Genomic DNA, 17,734 nt, shown 5'->3' with positions numbered 1-17,734 from the left:
GTGGAAACTTGAGAACTGGCAATACTCAAAACAATGGCAATTGGTCAATTTTGCTACAAAGGAATCTGTTTGGTGGATTATTGGACTCCCACTGCATTTTAAAATCCCATCTCCATGTAATAAAGCCTAACTGTCTCTGTACCTTTGACTGTAGAAACTTGGTGCAATTGACTATAAACTCTACTTGATTTCGCTCTTGTTGTCTTCTTAGCCCCCCGGTTAGACCCCAAATGGCTGCCAACATAGTGTGTCCATTTTGTAATTGGCGAAACATGTTCCTCTGTTTGTTTTTTTCAGGTCTTTTTTTCGGATTGGTCCAAGAAGAAAAAAATGTTTTGCACCCATATGATGTACTGGTGCCTACACCTAACTGTTGGTATACTATACTATGTGTGTTTAGGCCTATGTTCAACCTTCCTGGCCACTTTGATTTCATACTGAAGGCAACTTTTTTTTTTGGCCAAACTTTTTTTTTATTCGCTGGCTCGCATCAGTTTTGGAGTTCCCGGAGGATGTCATCCATATAATCAAATCAACATGGCCTTATGGCAAATACTGGTGAAAAAATCAGTATAGTAAGGGTCTTAAAACACAACCAAAGTAGTACTCACTTCCAACGTTTCAGACAGAACCATCAGGGTAGAATGACTGGATCTACTTCTCACTGCTACTTATAGCCAATGTAGGTGGCGCTGCAGAAGTGAGAATGCCGTCCCAAGCGTGACTGAGTTTAACCCCCCTCATCTTTGTTCATGACTGGAACTGAATTCCTGATCTAGACTCACTGTTTCTTTTATCCAGCGTGTTTTCCTCTATCAATGACAATGACTAACCTGAATGGAAAGCGGCCTGCAGGCCGATTCGAGCTTTCATGAATAAACAAAGTTCAAACAAACAAAAACAAACCTATCCCGCTCCTAATCTATTACACAATCGTTTCTCTCGATATGGTCGGTGACCGCTCATTTGTTCTCATCTCGTTTTGCTGCTAAAAACTTTTTTACGGCGAATTTAACGAAAATTTCTACACTGACTATCTTGGAGAAGAGAGCATTACTTCGCAAAGCACCCCGATGATCCAGGGACGGGGGACTAGTATTTTCCCCGCCAGATTTCGTTGCCATTTTCAGGGTCATGCTGCTATTGCACGGGGTTACCTTTATCCGTTGTTTTCAAAAATGGGTATTTGGGGATATCGGAAGTATATGAAATATGGGATATATGAAGCTTCGAAGTCGACGGACGGTAGTTTCAAACTACAATATTTTGAACATATTACAACTTGAACCACTCTTCGTCCAGTTGATATCCCTTAATGCCGTGTTGGTAAACGAATATAGGCTACCTTGCGGATAAAGGTGAACTAGTGTTAACCCTATTCAGACCGGGCTTTTTTGGTCATCCCTGGACCGGGGGGGGGGGGGCTTTTGAGGCCCTCCACTTCTAAGTCCTATAACTCTAAAACGACGTGCCGTAGGGCCACCAAATTTTCAGGACATAATTTCGACATAATATCTGGCAAGTAGGTGACGTTTGACGTTACGTTCACGTAAGATGACGTAATTATGACGTCATCAATTTGATTACATTGGCCAAACCCATGAAAAATGGGTATTCTCAGAAAACTTCAAGTTATGCTACAAAAATGTAACAACAAGTGCAGATAACAGAATAATAATGTTTATTACGACTTGCGTTGCCAATAGCAACATCAATGACGTCAAAATGACGTCATAAAATGACGTCATGCACATCTAAGATACGAGTTGGGCTCCACCATATTATATCCACCACCTTGAATTTTGAAAAATCCTTTTTTTGCATCAAATAATCACAAAGGGCAATGGAAATAGACTAAATTCATTTATTTAGATGGTTTTTGATGAAAAAATACCAGGTAGTTACAAATTTTAAGGGATAATTAGCTTGTTATTATTGATCTGGCCATTCGGTCCGCCATCTTGGATTTTGGGCTGATGACGTCATCAAATTAGCATAATTTATGCATATATAATTATGAAAGATATGCTGAATAATATAAGATTTTATTTATGTAACAAAATCGCAGTAATATAGAAAATAAATGTGAAAAATACATAGTTAGAACCAAAAATAGTGATTTTTGGCAAAACTGCCTGTCAACAAACGGTTGCCATGGCAACAAGAAAAAATGGAAAATTTGTCAAACTTCGTAAAGTTGTTGCCAACAATATTTTAGGAAAACTCACCAAATTTGGTGGCTCTAGCGTAAGCCGTTATGGCGTTATAGGACATCGAAGTTAGCGCGGGCCTCAAACCCCCCCCCCCCCCCGGTCTGAATAGGGTTAAGCCATTTGTAAGATGTAAAGAGGCTACGAGGAATTTGAGTGACTTTGTTTTGAACAGATCATTCAAGCCACAAGGTAAGGTTAAAAATTGTTTATCCAAAAAAGGACACCAGATATCATGGTAAATCCAAACTTTCTATAGTGTCTCTTAGTTAACGTTTTAGTTCACAATAGCCTTTGAATAGCTGGGCGTTGCATGTTGCGTCATATAATCTTTATGATAAAATAAATAATGATCACACTAGTCCATGTTCATCAACAATGTATTTTCCTCATTTTATTACAATTCCAACCATTTATTCCGATTCCATTTATGTGACTTCAGAACCAGGTATAGAACGTTCATGAATATAATATTACATTTTTTTGCTTCTTTAAAAATAATGCTGCGTTCTTTAGTTACATATTGCGGCCCCTACTTGTTAGGACAATGTTAACTGTATGATAATTCGAAATGCCAGACAACATGTAATAGTATAAAAAGGATCGCACAACAAACGATTTTACGAGAATAATTTTCTATCGTGAGAAAGCCATAAGAGTTCCGGCTCAGTAAAAGCATTTAGTACCAAGTTTTTGCTCCTAGAACTCCGATCTGAAACCCGCGAACAAAGGTCTATTAAACGCCCGGGTTTCGCGCTACATGTATGCGATGCTACTTTCCTCTTCGGTTGTAACTCTGTTATAAAGGCCATGTTGATTTGACAATATGGATTACATCCTTACGTACGCATCAATTTTCGGCCGTTTGGTTAAAAAAAAGTTTTAACCATACTGTTAATCGTACAAAGCAGCTGTAAGATGAGCAGAACATATGCCAATTCCAAAGTCAAAGAAGAGGATGTTAAAGAACAAAATAAAGGCTCTATTCTTCGGCATACCAAAAAAAATTACTCCGTAAGCCTCTCGTCATTTGTTCAACCATCCTGGCCACTTAGGACTCACTTAGGTTTCATGATGCCGATGATGATGAAGGCATCTTTTTTTTGGGCCAACCTATTTCTATTGCACGCTCGCATCAGTTTTTGGTGTCCCATATGATTTCACCCATGTAATAATCAAATCATCCTGGCTAACAGGGCGTGGCACATATGTCTCTGTTTCATCTGAGTACGTCCTATGTCTTAAGATTTATCCTTAGATTCTTCAGATTTTAAACGTCTTCAACTCGTCTGACTTGCGCTTTCATGACGTCTTCATAAGATGGCGGAAGTTCGCGTGACGTCACCCTGCTCGTGCTTGGTGTCCTGCCCTCACTGGTGACGTCACACGTCACGTGACTGTCCCGAGCATGCGCCGTGACAGACGCATAGGGCGGAGGAGGGTGGTGGTTGTAGATTAGATAGAATTGTCCCCGGTCCCTCTGATGCGCATGTCTGATGAGGTTGTCATGGGAACCGTTAGGTGTCGTTTCTCTCGTGCTGGGAAACGGAATGACGTCACATCGTTAGACAACTTATGTCATACCTAAAATATGTAACCAAAAATTGGCCTAGTTAGCAACAGTATTATAGCTCCCAAGACTCTTCTGTCCTCTCCGCAAATATGATAGTACCAGGCTTATATATAACTAACCAAAACTTGAAACAGCATACTTTACCAAAGAGCCCTCTTGCAGGATATCTAGAAACTGCAGTACGGAAACACACACATACAGACAAATTTAAGCAATGAGAATTTACCTTGGGTAAATATGCAAAGAAGTAGTCAAACACAAAAGCCCACACTGTAAGTTATGTAATTAAGGACAGTGTATAATTATACTATAAACCTAATTTTGTCAAGTTTGCTAGTATCAAAATACAGATTTTGAGGAACATACAGCACAATAATAGTGTAGAGTTCGGAAACCTCATACATTCATGAAATATTCTGATTATGCAAATGACTTCCACATTTGCATAATCTATGCTCGGTTATGTACACCTTTAATTAACTTACGCAGGTCACAATGTTGATAATCCAATCAGTTAATGCATGTAATTAGATAAATAAAGACACTTTCACAATTACTATACAAATTTGTTACTTAATCTGCAATTCTTCCACCTGTCACAAAGTACACAATGTTACGTGCATATGAGTCCTATTAATGAAAAACACTGTAAATGTATTTTTTCTCAATAAGTATGCAAATTAAGTCGAAATTTGCATTATTTGTATTTCATTATGTGCATCCCGGTCAAAGATACCTGCATGCTAAATATCATGGAAATTCATCGTTCCATTGTTCCGTTATGCTCCTTGGAAGATTTTGACCCTGCAGTTCCAGAGCAAGCTGTTAGGGAGCCCTAACATACACTACTTCTTCCTTACATCACAAGCTATCTGCCACCAAACATGAAGACCATAGCATGTCTATGACAAAAGAATTTAAGAAAATCGAAGTTCCGCTGCAGTACCAAGGTCACATACCAGGGGTTTTAAATCGACCTTGACCTTTGTCTTTCCTACCCCTACCCACAAATCAAATATCAATACAACTCATCCAGAGGTTCTTGAGTTATTCTGACCACAAATATCCGGAAACACAGACAGGCACACACACACACACACACGCACACACACACACACACACACACACACACACACACACACACACACACACACACACACACACACACACACACACACACCAAAAAACTTTGCCTCCATTTTCCATGACCTAGGCGGGTTCTGAGAATGAACTAAATAATGTTTGCATTTCTCGGTTCGACTAAGTGGTTATAGCAACGGAGGAGTACTTGTTCTACCCATACTCATATCATTCCAAGCGCTAAAGATAGGCACGCACGACTGCTGCTATAAAATAGTTTTGGATGGTGCTTCTCAGTGAAACCTAATTACCTCAGAAATGTCGTTACAGCAGGCTGAATATAACTGTAGCAGTCTCGCAGTGTTGAGCGGTTATTTAATCAAACTTGGCAGACTGAAACGCCTGACATTAGGCCACAGCAAGTAAATATTATGAATGACATCCTCTGCAGATTGCAAAAAAAATAGTAAGATAGGGCGATCAAAAAACAATATGGGTACAAAAAAAATAATATGGCTACATTTTGAAAATGGTCGTTGTAACAAGAATTAAATGGAAAACATGCTATCACAGCTAATAATACATCCATTCATGTACTCTCTGAATGAAGTGTGTAGTAAAAGTGACACTAGTATGGTAGATTGCTATTAGTTATTTACAAAGCTTTAACTACACTAATAGCTTCAATATTGGTGGCACTTTCACAACTATCCAACACGTTTCACTTCTATGCCTAAAGCCATGGCTACCACGTCAGTGTCAATTCTACATGTACAATCATTAGGCTACATCCCAACATAATCTTCTTTTTTTATTTCCCCCTTTTTTGTAATTTTTCGGCACGTTGACCATCTCCAAAGAAGTTTTTTTTTTAAATGAAGCGAAAATTAATGAGCGCGTGGATGGCATCCATAAGATTTATTTGTTATGGCCTTAAGCTGATTTAACACGAACAGACATAGTAATATTCTGCTCACTTCACAGTAATGCACAGGAACCCATTAATGTCACTTGGCGTTTCTATTTGATTTAAAAAAAAACCCATAGATGTACTGCGGTGAATTTTAACAAGCTTTGAAGGAATATGTTTTACAATAGAGTGTATGTTCCTTTTATTGTTAACTCTGGGAAACCAGGGACATTGTTTTTGTTCTCATTTGCACATCATGGGCTCTTCGCGAACGTTATTTTCCGTCTCGTACACACGAACACATTTTCTGTCGCTCCATATAATAAACGGGTATTCATAACTTTCTATAGCTAATAATAAACAAAAACGTAACCCTAGTTCACATTTATCAGCGGGGTAACCTACGTTGTTTTTAAGAACAGTACAAGGGTTTTCATATGTATGGATATCAAGCAAAGAGATGGTGGTTTCAAATGGCAATGTCTTTGAGAATATTGCACACGTTATATTCAAAATATTGCAACATCCCTTGCTACTTACGACTTGCTATTCCTAAATACGCTGTTTATAAGAACAATGGATATATTCTACTCCACGGATTCAGGTCAACTAGAGCTATATATTATGCAGCAGTGTTCTGTTTTTGCTTTATTTTGGTATAAGGAAATAAGCATAAGAAGGGATCTATACCCTTCCATTATTAGTGTAATTAGTGTTGCGTACCTAAACTCATATTACGGTTCAGGTACGTCCGGATTCAGGTCCAGCAGTTCAGGTTCAGACTTTAAGTCCGGACCTAAACCCATCATTGCATATTATGTTTTTTGAGGGGCAAGGAGGGGGGGAGCAATGTGGAAAATACATGCAAATTATTTACAGCCAAAAGACACAAAAGGTCAGTAATAAACAAGAAATTTTTTTTTTGCCTTTTTCCAGTGCAAATTTCACTATTTATGTCAAGTTTTAGATGATTAAGAACAAAGAAGAAAATATAAGTGAGAGATGACTTTTTGCAAGTCCGGCCCTGGTTCCTGACATTAAGTAATTGTTTTTCTTTTACTTGGACTCAAACGTTTTTACAAGTCCAATTTCAGTTCCGGGTTTTAGGTACGCACCACTACCTGTAACCATAGTAACCATGATCGGGAACAAAATTTAAGATCTGGGGTCGATAACGACCCCCTTTGGGGTCCCAGCTGGTGAGAGGTGTAGAAGGACATAAATTATCTACAACGCGATAAAGAAATATACATTATTAATGGTGATAAATGTGGTTTGGTTGAAGGTATGTCCGCTCGGACGGTCAGTTCAGGGATATGCATTATTAACGGTGACGTGTGACTTGCGTTCGGGGCAACCTCGTCTTGTCAAATACGAAGCAGAGATTGAGTTAAAATAATTATTCCATTTTGTTATATAGCAGGTTATTTGTTTGTTTGTTTAATAAATGAGGTTAAATTTATCACATAGTATTAGCACAGTATTTTGAAGTGTTTTTCATTTAACGTTCAGTGCTTATTTTTCAGATTGCGTTTTCATTTTGGTTCCCGTAGAAACATAATCCCGAATACAATATATGTCTAACCCCTGCTCTGATGGCATGCAATTATCGTGAGAACTTTGTATTGAACATGCCCCCGTAACCCTCTCTTTCCATTCTGCTTACATAATGAGGCAATAGCCCTCACACAGTGACAGTGTGCAAATGGAAAACGCAGTAAAATACGTAGATACTGTCGTGTAACCTCTAAGCAATCATGATAGACGTATATATTTGTGGTTTTATGTTCATGTGTGTTTGTAGCTACAAGACCTTAATAAAGTATTAACACATGTATACTTCAGTCTAATGATTTCTTTTCGATAAAAACAACTAGAATGTTAAACCAAGAGGCTTGACTTGACTTTGTTTGGATCCACAATTTTGCCTGAATTTCTACGACGAATTTCTAGGATGAATTTTACCTTGTTGTTGAAACAGAAGACCACTGCACTAGAATAAGTTCCAAAAACTGATTGCACAAGCTATTGAATAATCGAAAATATACTTCGACATTGAGACTGAGAATATAAGTGATTTTATGACATTGTCATGTAAAAACTATGTAATTTGTAACTTTCCTGTACAAACCTTGATGCAGGGCTACTTGCACTCCGTACCATCCCTGACCTGAACGTTCCACTCGCTTCCCTATACTCGGCTATAAAAGTCCCACCGGGCCTTGTATCGGGCTCTTCCTCGGGGGAACTCGCCTCAAACCCCGAGTGGGACCTGCTGGAGCTCCGGTCGTACCTTAGCCCGGCCACCTCCTGGTAGTCTGTGAATGCGCAGATACAGAACCCCGGTAAAAGTAAGACGCAACCGATAGACAGCGTCAGTGGCCCGAAGATCTTTAGGTTAAACATGATCATCTGGTCTATAGATTCTGCTGAGGGGCTCAGCGATCTGGTGTAAGCTATCAGGGTCATAACAAGCCCCGTCACCGTGGCGAAAAGCCCGATCTCCACCATAGTCAGAACCATCCCATGACCGCACAACGGCATGATTCTCCTCGGTTGGGGGTGGGGAGGTGTCCCGTAGGAATGTTTGAACCACTGCGGTGATGATGTTGTCGTATCCTTACCAGGTTGATGCAGACCGGAGATGAGTAACGTGAGCATCGGCAGCACACGACGTGGTGATGCACCTTTCGTTCCGGTGTCAAGCAAACCCCTACAAACTGCCAGCTATATAATTGACGCTATCAAAGTGTCATCAGCACTCGCTCGGCCATAAACGCAAGGACGTTGTGCTGCCAGGTCGGTCGTTCAGGTCAGGCAAGAGATCGCCGTTTGACGTCAGGTAGGAAAATCCGGCTCTCAATTCAGAAATCTCTATCCCGATACTTCAATAGACAAGGCAATCCGTCTTACGAACAGGCAGTTGCCAGCTGGCAGCCGCAGAAGATGTGGTTACAGTCTGCACCAATGAGACAAGCTAACTCAATGACAAGAGGACTTTATAAGTGGTACCACCGGTAGCTAATGGACATCATCAGTTTCCTCGCATTGCTGCCTGTGAAGGAAATTGTAAACATGTAGATTGATGTTACCAGGTTCTAGGAATCTGCAGGAAGCAGGAGGTTTTGGATGGCAGTTTTTTGCTCGCTCCTGCCGTAGAGAGCCCACTTATCAGTAAAAGAATGAGACCGATCGATACTTTTCATGTGAATAATCATAGCGTTGCCGCGAAGGAGGCATGAAGGGGACATGCGGCCGTGATTGGTTGTTCCCTACTCGTCCATGTATCACCCTCTCGTCCGTGACTGTCGCTAGGCAACGCCGGGTTTCCTTGGTGATAAAACTAGTTTATGGGCCGATGTTGAACCCCGGGGTCAGTGATGGATTCCCCGGCTAGCAGGAAAAGTCAGGCAAAGCATGCAGTATCAAGAAAAAATGACGGGTCATGACTTATTTTGACACCTGTGGGTTTGTCAACACACTGGTACAAGCTACTGTAAATGCATTTAAGTTCGCGGAGATTGAATTTCGCGGTCGCGTGAAAATGGACTTTTCTCGGTGGTTTTAATTTCGCGGTAGCACCGTGCATTGTAGTCTCTTACTGTTATGGAAAAATGTTCGCTGTGGTTTTAAATTCTCGGTGAAGCGGCCGCCGCGAAAACCGCAAACATTACTCCACCGCGAAAGTTTCTGTATTTACAGTATGCATCTCTTAACGTTATCAATATAAGTATATACTGGTGTTGGCTGTTCAGCACGCATAGCCAGGGCTGCCCAATAGCAATATTTTTCCACCCTCACTTACAAAAAGAAGATAATTCTAATGACTCAGTCCCACCGTGCCCCCCCCCCCCCCTCCTTCCTAGTGTTCTCCATTATTCATACACTCTACAATCCTCTCGCTACGATCGCTCCACTTCTGTCTTAAGCGTTTTAGGATAGCATCATGTGAAAACATGTGACAAGTCTGGCACAATTCCAGCGAAAAGAATCGTCGTGGTGTCTGGCAGTAGCTAGCATTGATTTATTTTATTGAAAACAACAAACGTGAAACGTAGCAACATAACCAACATAAACCAGCTTGATCTATGCACAGCCCATGGAAATGTCAAACGTATATGTTCTAATAGTAAGTAATATCAACGCATACGTCTCCAAATACGCATACAGAATATACGATCTTACGCGTATATCTAAAGTCAATAGAATATTTTGCACTTAAGTAGTATTATCGTGTGTTGATATCGTTTACGCTTATAAAAAGATCGCAACTCACCATAACATTTCAGACTTTTAAACTCTTGACAAAGACACAGTGCAGAACACGTTAATGCCATATTTGTTTAGCTTTTTGAGTAGAATAAAATGGTTTACCGTGTCAAATGCCTTAATTAAATCTAGAAAGACTCCTATGGTAAATTTATTGTTGTCAAGTGCAGTAGTAATTCTATCGATTAGCTAAAAATGAAGTAGATAATCCCCTTCTGAACCATATTTCTCCAGAACAGAGGAACATGATGAACAAGGAGATAGATATCTAAATTTGTTATCAATTATTTGTGCATGCGTGGAGTCTACAGCATAGAGCGCGTTTCGAAGCACTTACTGCACATCCGCATGGCGTTACACATATAACAAATGACATTACGACTCAAACATAGTGTTAAAGAATCGAACAAATCATGCTGGCATTTACGGTGTTGCCGAAAGGTTGAGGAATGAAAACGAATGGTTCACCGCTGAGCGTACTCATCAGAGACAAATGCAGAAAGCTTTCAGGGATGCTTTTGATAGCATTGCTGTCTGGGGGGAACATTTGGTGAGTGTTGGGTGATACTAAACCAAGCAAATCGATAGATTCTCTTCAAAGTGTGAACGACATTTTAGGTAGCATTCGTCATATTTTCATCAGAAACAAATAAGGAATGTAGGAAAAATATGGTTATGATTGTGAAAGTGCAGATGATGATGTGGTTATGATTGTAAAACTGCAGATGATGATGTGGTTATGATTGTAAAACTGCAGATGATGATGTGGTTATGATTGTAAAACTGCAGATGGTGATGTGGTTATGATTGTAAAACTGCAGATGATGATGTGGTTATGATTGTAAAACTGCAGATGATGATGTGGTTATGATTGTAAAACTGCAGATGGTGATATGGTTATGATTGTAAAACTGCAGATGGTGATGTGGCATGATTCTAAAACTACAGTTGATGATATGATTATGATTGTAAAACTGAACAGAAAAAAGGACTGCAATGTATTATGATTGTTCGATGATAGGAATGCGACTTTTTTTTTATTTCAGTATATTATAGTCAAGAATACATAGTAACTTGTGGATGCATTTACACCTAGTTAACATCTCATCTTATTCAAATACAAATCAATCTCTACAACTGGATAAAAAACGGAAATTAACTCCGGACGTTTCGAGTGACATCCATCACCCTCCTTCATCAGCGTCACTAGAATTTTTTTATTATTATTGTTTTTATTTCCACATATAAAAAGGAAATACAAAAAGTCAAGATAAATGATACATAAAATAGAATGAGCTGGCAGAACGATTAAATGTACATAAGTACAAATACAAATACAAGCACAGCTTACTAGAAAAACTGGTTGTTCCACTTACTTATAAGGATCGTATGCAAAAGTCTGTCAAATGTGTACCAAAGTCATGTTAGCATAGTTCCCTATTAACATCTCATCTATTCATTTGTCAAGTATTTGACCGTTAGAGCACCACAGAAGATCTGACAGCCATTTTTTCCACCCTTCTCGGTTTCTTTTTTATTCGTGTTTCCCTTAGTGTTATGTGAGGTTTGCCTGTTTTTCATGCTGCCTGGTGTGTTTTCAATAAGTACCCTGACGTGAATAAATATTCCCTCAAAATCAGTAGTCTATTCGGAATGTCTGGCAAATTACGTTAATACGTTATGAGAATGGATAGTTTTATTGATTCTATGGAGGAACACTCCAAGGGGTGCGATAAGCTCTTAATGCGATCAAAAAGCAACAAAGCGTGCATTGAATCGATAATGCTGCCACTGCTTGAAGATGTCAAGGCTTTCAAGCTGTAGAACATTCGATTGTCAGAAGAAAGGGGGTTCAAAAGCGTGTAATACTATCACATAAACCATGCAGAGTTTGTACATATTGGAATATTACTAAAAATAGCATCCTCTATTATAGTTCTTCTGGAACGAGATAAACTATAATTTCCGACACAAAAATTGGACTCACCCAAATTTTCGACTACACAGCTCCAGTCTTTGTCAAGGTATGAACAATCCACTGCTGCTGTGACAGATGATCTTTCAAGCTCTCTAATTCTTATAACAGAATCCAAAATAATAAAGGAAAATCCATTTTATTCCTTTTTTTTCGACGTGATAATCAGAAAACGAAGTCTGAATTTCTTTGAAAATCAAGTCATTTTGGATTGGAATGCAATATTTGAAGAGACTCAAGTCCCAGGAATATTTACTTGTGGGGGCGATTGCCCCGTACAAAGTCTGAATTGTCCAGTCATCTCGTCTTGATTTCATCAGAGTGAAGAAGACTTGGGGGCGATCGCCCTGTCAGGACTTGGGGGCGATCGCCCTGTCAGGGCTTGGGGGGCGATCGCCCTGTAGCCTTCAGGACTTGGTGGCGATCGCCCTGCCAGTACTTCGGGGCGATCGCCCTGTCAGTGCTTGGGGCGATCGCTCTGTGATCAGTACTTGGGGGGCGATTGCCCTGTCAGTGCTTGGGGGCGATCGCCCTGCCAGGGCTTGGGGACGATCGCCCTGTCAGGATTTGGGGGCGATCGCCCTGTCAGGATTTGGGGGTGATCGCCCTGTCAGTCCTTGCAGTACCTGGGGGCGATCGCCCTGACAGGACAACCGCCCGTGGTGGGCCAATATGGGGCGACTGCCCCTACTAGGGAAAATACAAGTACATGACAAGTAGATTTTGCACAAATATTTTGTCAACCGGTTGAATGGATCACAAAATAACTACCCAATTGAATAAGACGTTACAGCGTAGTCATCAATCATACCTGTTTATGATACTTAGCTCCTTGAATTATGATGATCAATTTTGAACTACATCGATATCTTTCACAAGGTAGGCGTATTCCTTTCATACATACATGACAAGGTGTGTTGAAAAGCAGACAATACATATCTTACTCTTCTTGGCAATATCAAAGGATGATAATTTTCGTAGACGCTATCAGTAAATACGTGGTGCATTTATAAGCTGTGACTATTAAAAGTGGCTGGAAAGAGAAATAGGCCAAATAGACAGATATTATGCCGGAGGAGTTAGTCCGCTAAAGGTTTACAGTTTGCCGACCTGAGCAAAATGTACTCCTATAACGGACAAACCCCTCTTGCATGTTATCTGTCTATTTGGCCGATTTCTTAACTTTCCAGCCACCCCAGGAGTAAAGGATGATAAAAGGAAACGTTAAAACAGTTTGTGTTCGTCTAACACATGAAACTAATAATTACACTCAAAACTGCGTTCTACATAAAAGTAATGGACCGTTTCTATATTTCGTTAGCTGAATCACACTTGTATTTTTAAGTCGGAACGAGGGCCGGCAAAGGTGTCATTACCTGTTCCCTCGCCCCTTACACTTCTGTGTTGAATCTTAATAAACAAATAAACTTGTAAGTTGGATATGGTTCAGTCGATCAGTGGTTAATCCTGGTTGCAGCCAGTGTCTTGTGAATCTACTTGTTATGTTCAAATTCCATGCCCTTCGGTACGCTCTCAATTCTGGCTACATCTTGCAGCTGCTTCTTCCATCAGCGCGAGCGAAACTAGACCATACTTGCTCACTACGTAAACCTCTCCTAGTCCTTTCCATCCGTGGTATTCTCCGAGCAGCAACCTGTAGCCAATGAATAAATGAATGGATGAAGAATGACACTGCATCCCACACATAAAATAAATAGAAAGCCTAAGGTAAGGTGTGAAGCAGGCACAGACACGTGTATGCATACATTGCATATTGTATATAGTATGACATAAATACATACATAATATACATACAACAGTGGACTACTTATATGCCAGAAGGGCTCAAATTCACAGATTGACAGCTGAGGAAAGCAGTCACAAAAGCATATCCGACAAACGGAATTAAGATATGGAGCAGGCAGGAGACATATTCCTTAGAAACATTTGATCAAAACAGTCAAAAGAAACTGTCATTTCTCTTAATCCGATCAGAAAGTAGAATAGGGATTTGATACATAGATGCAGGAGTAAGTGATTTCATTTTTTCTCTGATGTACAGACGGTAAATATTTGTTTAGCTACCCTATTTTCTTGACAATCTCTTGAGTAAACTGACATGTCTTAGACAACTAAGTGTTACCCATAAACTGCAGGTTCAGAAAGACTGGAATCTGTCTTTACGGATATTAATTTATTATTAATGAAGGGATCAACAAAAGTAATGACTTGATTTTGTTTGAAGCAACGCACATTTCACGCTGTAACAATGTAATAAAGACAATTCAAAACCTTGCATTGCTAGGCAGAGCCATATGCATGAAAAATATATTGTGCCTTTGCACACTGTCAAACTATTACTACTATATAATACTAGCAAAGGAACGGCACGATCGCAGGAAACACTGAAATAAAGAAACAATGGATATGAGGCTATGACAGTACATGGAATAGAGAATGGTCAAAGTCGCCTTCTATCTAGTCTATGCATAATTTTATTAACTGTGGTCTTGGTAAAGATCTTACCTCATTCCTCCCATTAGACAGCTTTTCAGACGACTTTCGCTGACTCTAAGGGATCAGAAGATGTCTCATAACGGACCTGAATAAGATTGTGGTGAGAACATGGATACAGTAAGTCCATAAAATCCGTGGCGCTTCTAACAATGTGTTTTCATAACAAGTCGCCATTTCTGTTAACTCATAAGGTCCCATTACATCAGAAAAGAAAGAAGCGGTCTGAAACAGCCCTCCAATTGCTGATCAAACGACCTGCATGCAGAAAGTGCAAATGTTGACCGTTGACCACCGAGTGACCAATAGTAGGAAAGGAATAGTAATTGAACAGGACCTCTCAACATCAGCTCACCATAGCTCTCTTTGCACGTTAAGCTGAATAAGCCATTCTTTTTGAAAAAAAAAGTTAGGTTTGCCTTATTGGAATAATTTGTAGCAGATTGCGTAAAATAGCTCAAATCCTTGCTCCTATAGTATGTAATGAAGGTAATGGCAACAATCTCGTCAAAAAGATAAAAGCTCAACACACAAATGAATAAAAAATATGTCATTGTTTTGGTTCTATCCACTACACCTTAATGTACCCATATTCCCAAATGATCGGAAAACGTTGAAAACACTATAAGGCACATTAGGCGACAAAAGAACTATTTTGAATCCAAAATTAAAATCCATTCGACCTAACACTGCGATAGAGCTGTGTTGCAATTAAAAATCAGTGACCGTAGGTAACATACTCTCCGACGTAATTATGATTTATGTCGGTTGTGTTGTTTTCTGGTGTGTGACATTATGTTTTATATGAAAAATAGGTTCGAACACTAATTACATAGACCGACTACAATACTCAGTCGACGGTCACAGAGTAAAAATGACAGCTTGTTCCGCCAACACCACCGCTGGACTCCGAACTCCACATGACTCCACATGACGGACGCATTGGTCCCAGCGGGGGTGGTGCCACGCGGGTTGCTAAGTACGGGCGGGCACACGACTTCCAAACACATGTATCTGGAATTGGACATTAAGGTTTCTTAGATAGCCTCCATAGGAGACTCTCTGGGTCGTTTTTTTCTCGTCTTTTTCACCATTTGGGCTCAAAAAAGTGACTTTTGCTGGACGTTAGCTAGCTAACCTTTTTTTTTTGTAAACCAGATTCAGATTCAGCTTTATTCCTGGATGACTTGGCATGTATATACACATGAAATGCGTCATCAGTCACAGAATCAACTTTAAAACATTAATGCATTTACAACATTTAAAATTAGACAGCAATCGGATTAAAAAAATAGACATGACAGAATCAACATTCTTTACCGATCAACAAGCACTTTCGTACAGTAATCTTACAGAACGGGGAGCAAATGACAGTTCATGTCTCTTCGTTTTACTTCTAGATGCCCTGTATCGGGCTTCCCGACGAAGACTGTACGAACTGGTCGCTTGTGTATAGCGACTCACAAATTGAAAACGGTCAGCAAAAGTATTTTATGAAACGAGAAGAAAAAGATAGCAGGCTAGATTTCGCGGGTATTCCCTCTGCATTTCACGAGAAATACATCGGTCTACTGCATACAAAACTCACATAGAGTTATACCAACACCATGTGAAGGTCCGTTAGGCTCCGACATGAAATCGAACATGGCCAAGTTGGGGAACCGTACGCGTGGGAAAGCTTAACTTCTTTTATCCAAGCAGAGGTTAGGTTCCGGATGTTTTTTTTACGTTTCTATGGCTTAGGCATTTTCCCGGGCTTTCTATTATATACCGTTTCCTTTCTTTATGCCTCGCGGCCTAGGCCGGGAGACATCAGAAAGCCCGATGAAAATGACTAAAAAAACGTCAAAAAGCAGCCGGAGTCTTATCTGTCTAACCTCTGCTTGGAGAGGAGACTTGTTTATACTAGGCGATAGCTAAGTCTTTCAATTTCTTTAATCTCCAAGTAGATCCTACGGTGCCATAAGATAGTATCAAAGCTGGCCAAGGAGTATAGCCGGTCAAAGGGAGTCAAACGGGCACCGGAAACCGAATGGATGCAGATCCTACGGTGGGTTTGATACTATATTACGCCACCGTGGATCTGCTTGGAGATTACAATTTCTTGGCAGGCGAGAAGATGACTCAGCCAGGCATCCTAGCCACGTGACCCGTGACTGGTACATACAGTACCAACGGGACGTCCCTCGAGCCCTGTGCTAAACCTGGTCGTATCGACACCAGACCAGGATTGAAAATTCAAGTAAATTGCCATGTGCTTGAATCGTGATTTATTTCAGAACGACGTAGCTTAAACGAAAACTATATCGTTAATGAAGAGTCGCCCTAACCAACTATTGTGCTAGATCTATTACTAGATTTTATCTGTGGTACCAAAACACTTCCAGATGCCCGCGTATATAATATTTTATAGAGGTATCTGAAGTTAGATTACATAATTTACAAGTCAAGATTCCACAAGCAAGTGGAATCATACCCCGCACTCTACAACTACAAAGTACAAGAAAACCCACAAAGACCAACAGCGACAATCAACTGATGAGAGACCGTCTATAAAACAAGAAGCTCCTACATGCCTTGTAAGATCTTGTAGAGATCTACGGCTACTCAAATCGACAAGCCCCCCTCCCGCCTAACAATAACAGTATCGTCTCCCCAAAGAACAGGTCCCCAAGTGTTATACTTCAAGTGGTACACTTCGAGTGGTACACTGTATCATTTCAGAATGAAGTTCTACATACCAAAGAACATTGGGGAGCTATCCAGTCGGAAAGGCAGGCGTGTACCGCGGTCTGTTGTCATTTTCCGTAAACGAGGCGCCCGCTCTTCCACGTTGATCGATCATTTCACCATATTTGTTACAGCCACGTGAAAGTCTGTCCGTTCAAGCGCCATCCTTTGTCCGCGTTGCCAGGATGTAACTCACGAAGAGACTGCAGAATGTCACGAAATAAGTTTAACTCGAATCAACATAACTGTTTTGACTGTGAGAAAGGTAGTGGACCCCACACAGGACAAGCTTAATATATCTGGACTGTTCCACTATCCCCCATGGCAGTTCGACACCCCGTCGATGACCCCGTTATGACCCCGGCCTGACTTACAAGTTTTTATTCTTCAAGCAGATGTTGGGTAGAAGTGGTGGTCGGGATTTCGCAGGCCGCGGCTTCTACTATACTCCGACCCAATCTCCGCTTGGAGAT

General features: G+C 40.4%; 1 protein-coding gene and 1 long non-coding RNA gene across 2 annotated transcripts; both read right to left on the bottom strand.

Moving 5' to 3' along the window:
- Positions 1–2,578: 2,578 nt before the first annotated feature.
- On the bottom strand, positions 2,579–8,928 carry LOC118412643. The gene is made up of 2 exons (XM_035815639.1): positions 7,905–8,928; positions 2,579–3,748 (listed from the first exon to the last, which is right to left on the bottom strand). The coding sequence occupies exons 1-2, from the start codon at positions 8,432–8,434 to the stop codon at positions 3,481–3,483; spliced, it is 798 nt and encodes a 265-aa protein (XP_035671532.1). The 5' UTR covers positions 8,435–8,928; the 3' UTR covers positions 2,579–3,480.
- A 3,887-nt stretch (positions 8,929–12,815) lies between these two features.
- Positions 12,816–17,414, bottom strand: LOC118412657. Its single transcript, XR_004830801.1, has 3 exons — positions 17,273–17,414; positions 14,544–14,619; positions 12,816–13,671 (listed from the first exon to the last, which is right to left on the bottom strand). It is a non-coding gene; the product is annotated as an uncharacterized LOC118412657 (long non-coding RNA).
- Between the last annotated feature and the right edge of the window lie 320 nt (positions 17,415–17,734).

This window comes from Branchiostoma floridae, chromosome 3 (assembly GCF_000003815.2).
Source record: "Branchiostoma floridae strain S238N-H82 chromosome 3, Bfl_VNyyK, whole genome shotgun sequence".
Lineage (NCBI taxonomy): Eukaryota > Metazoa > Chordata > Leptocardii > Amphioxiformes > Branchiostomatidae > Branchiostoma > Branchiostoma floridae.
This window is presented reverse-complemented; position numbering and strand designations above follow the sequence as displayed.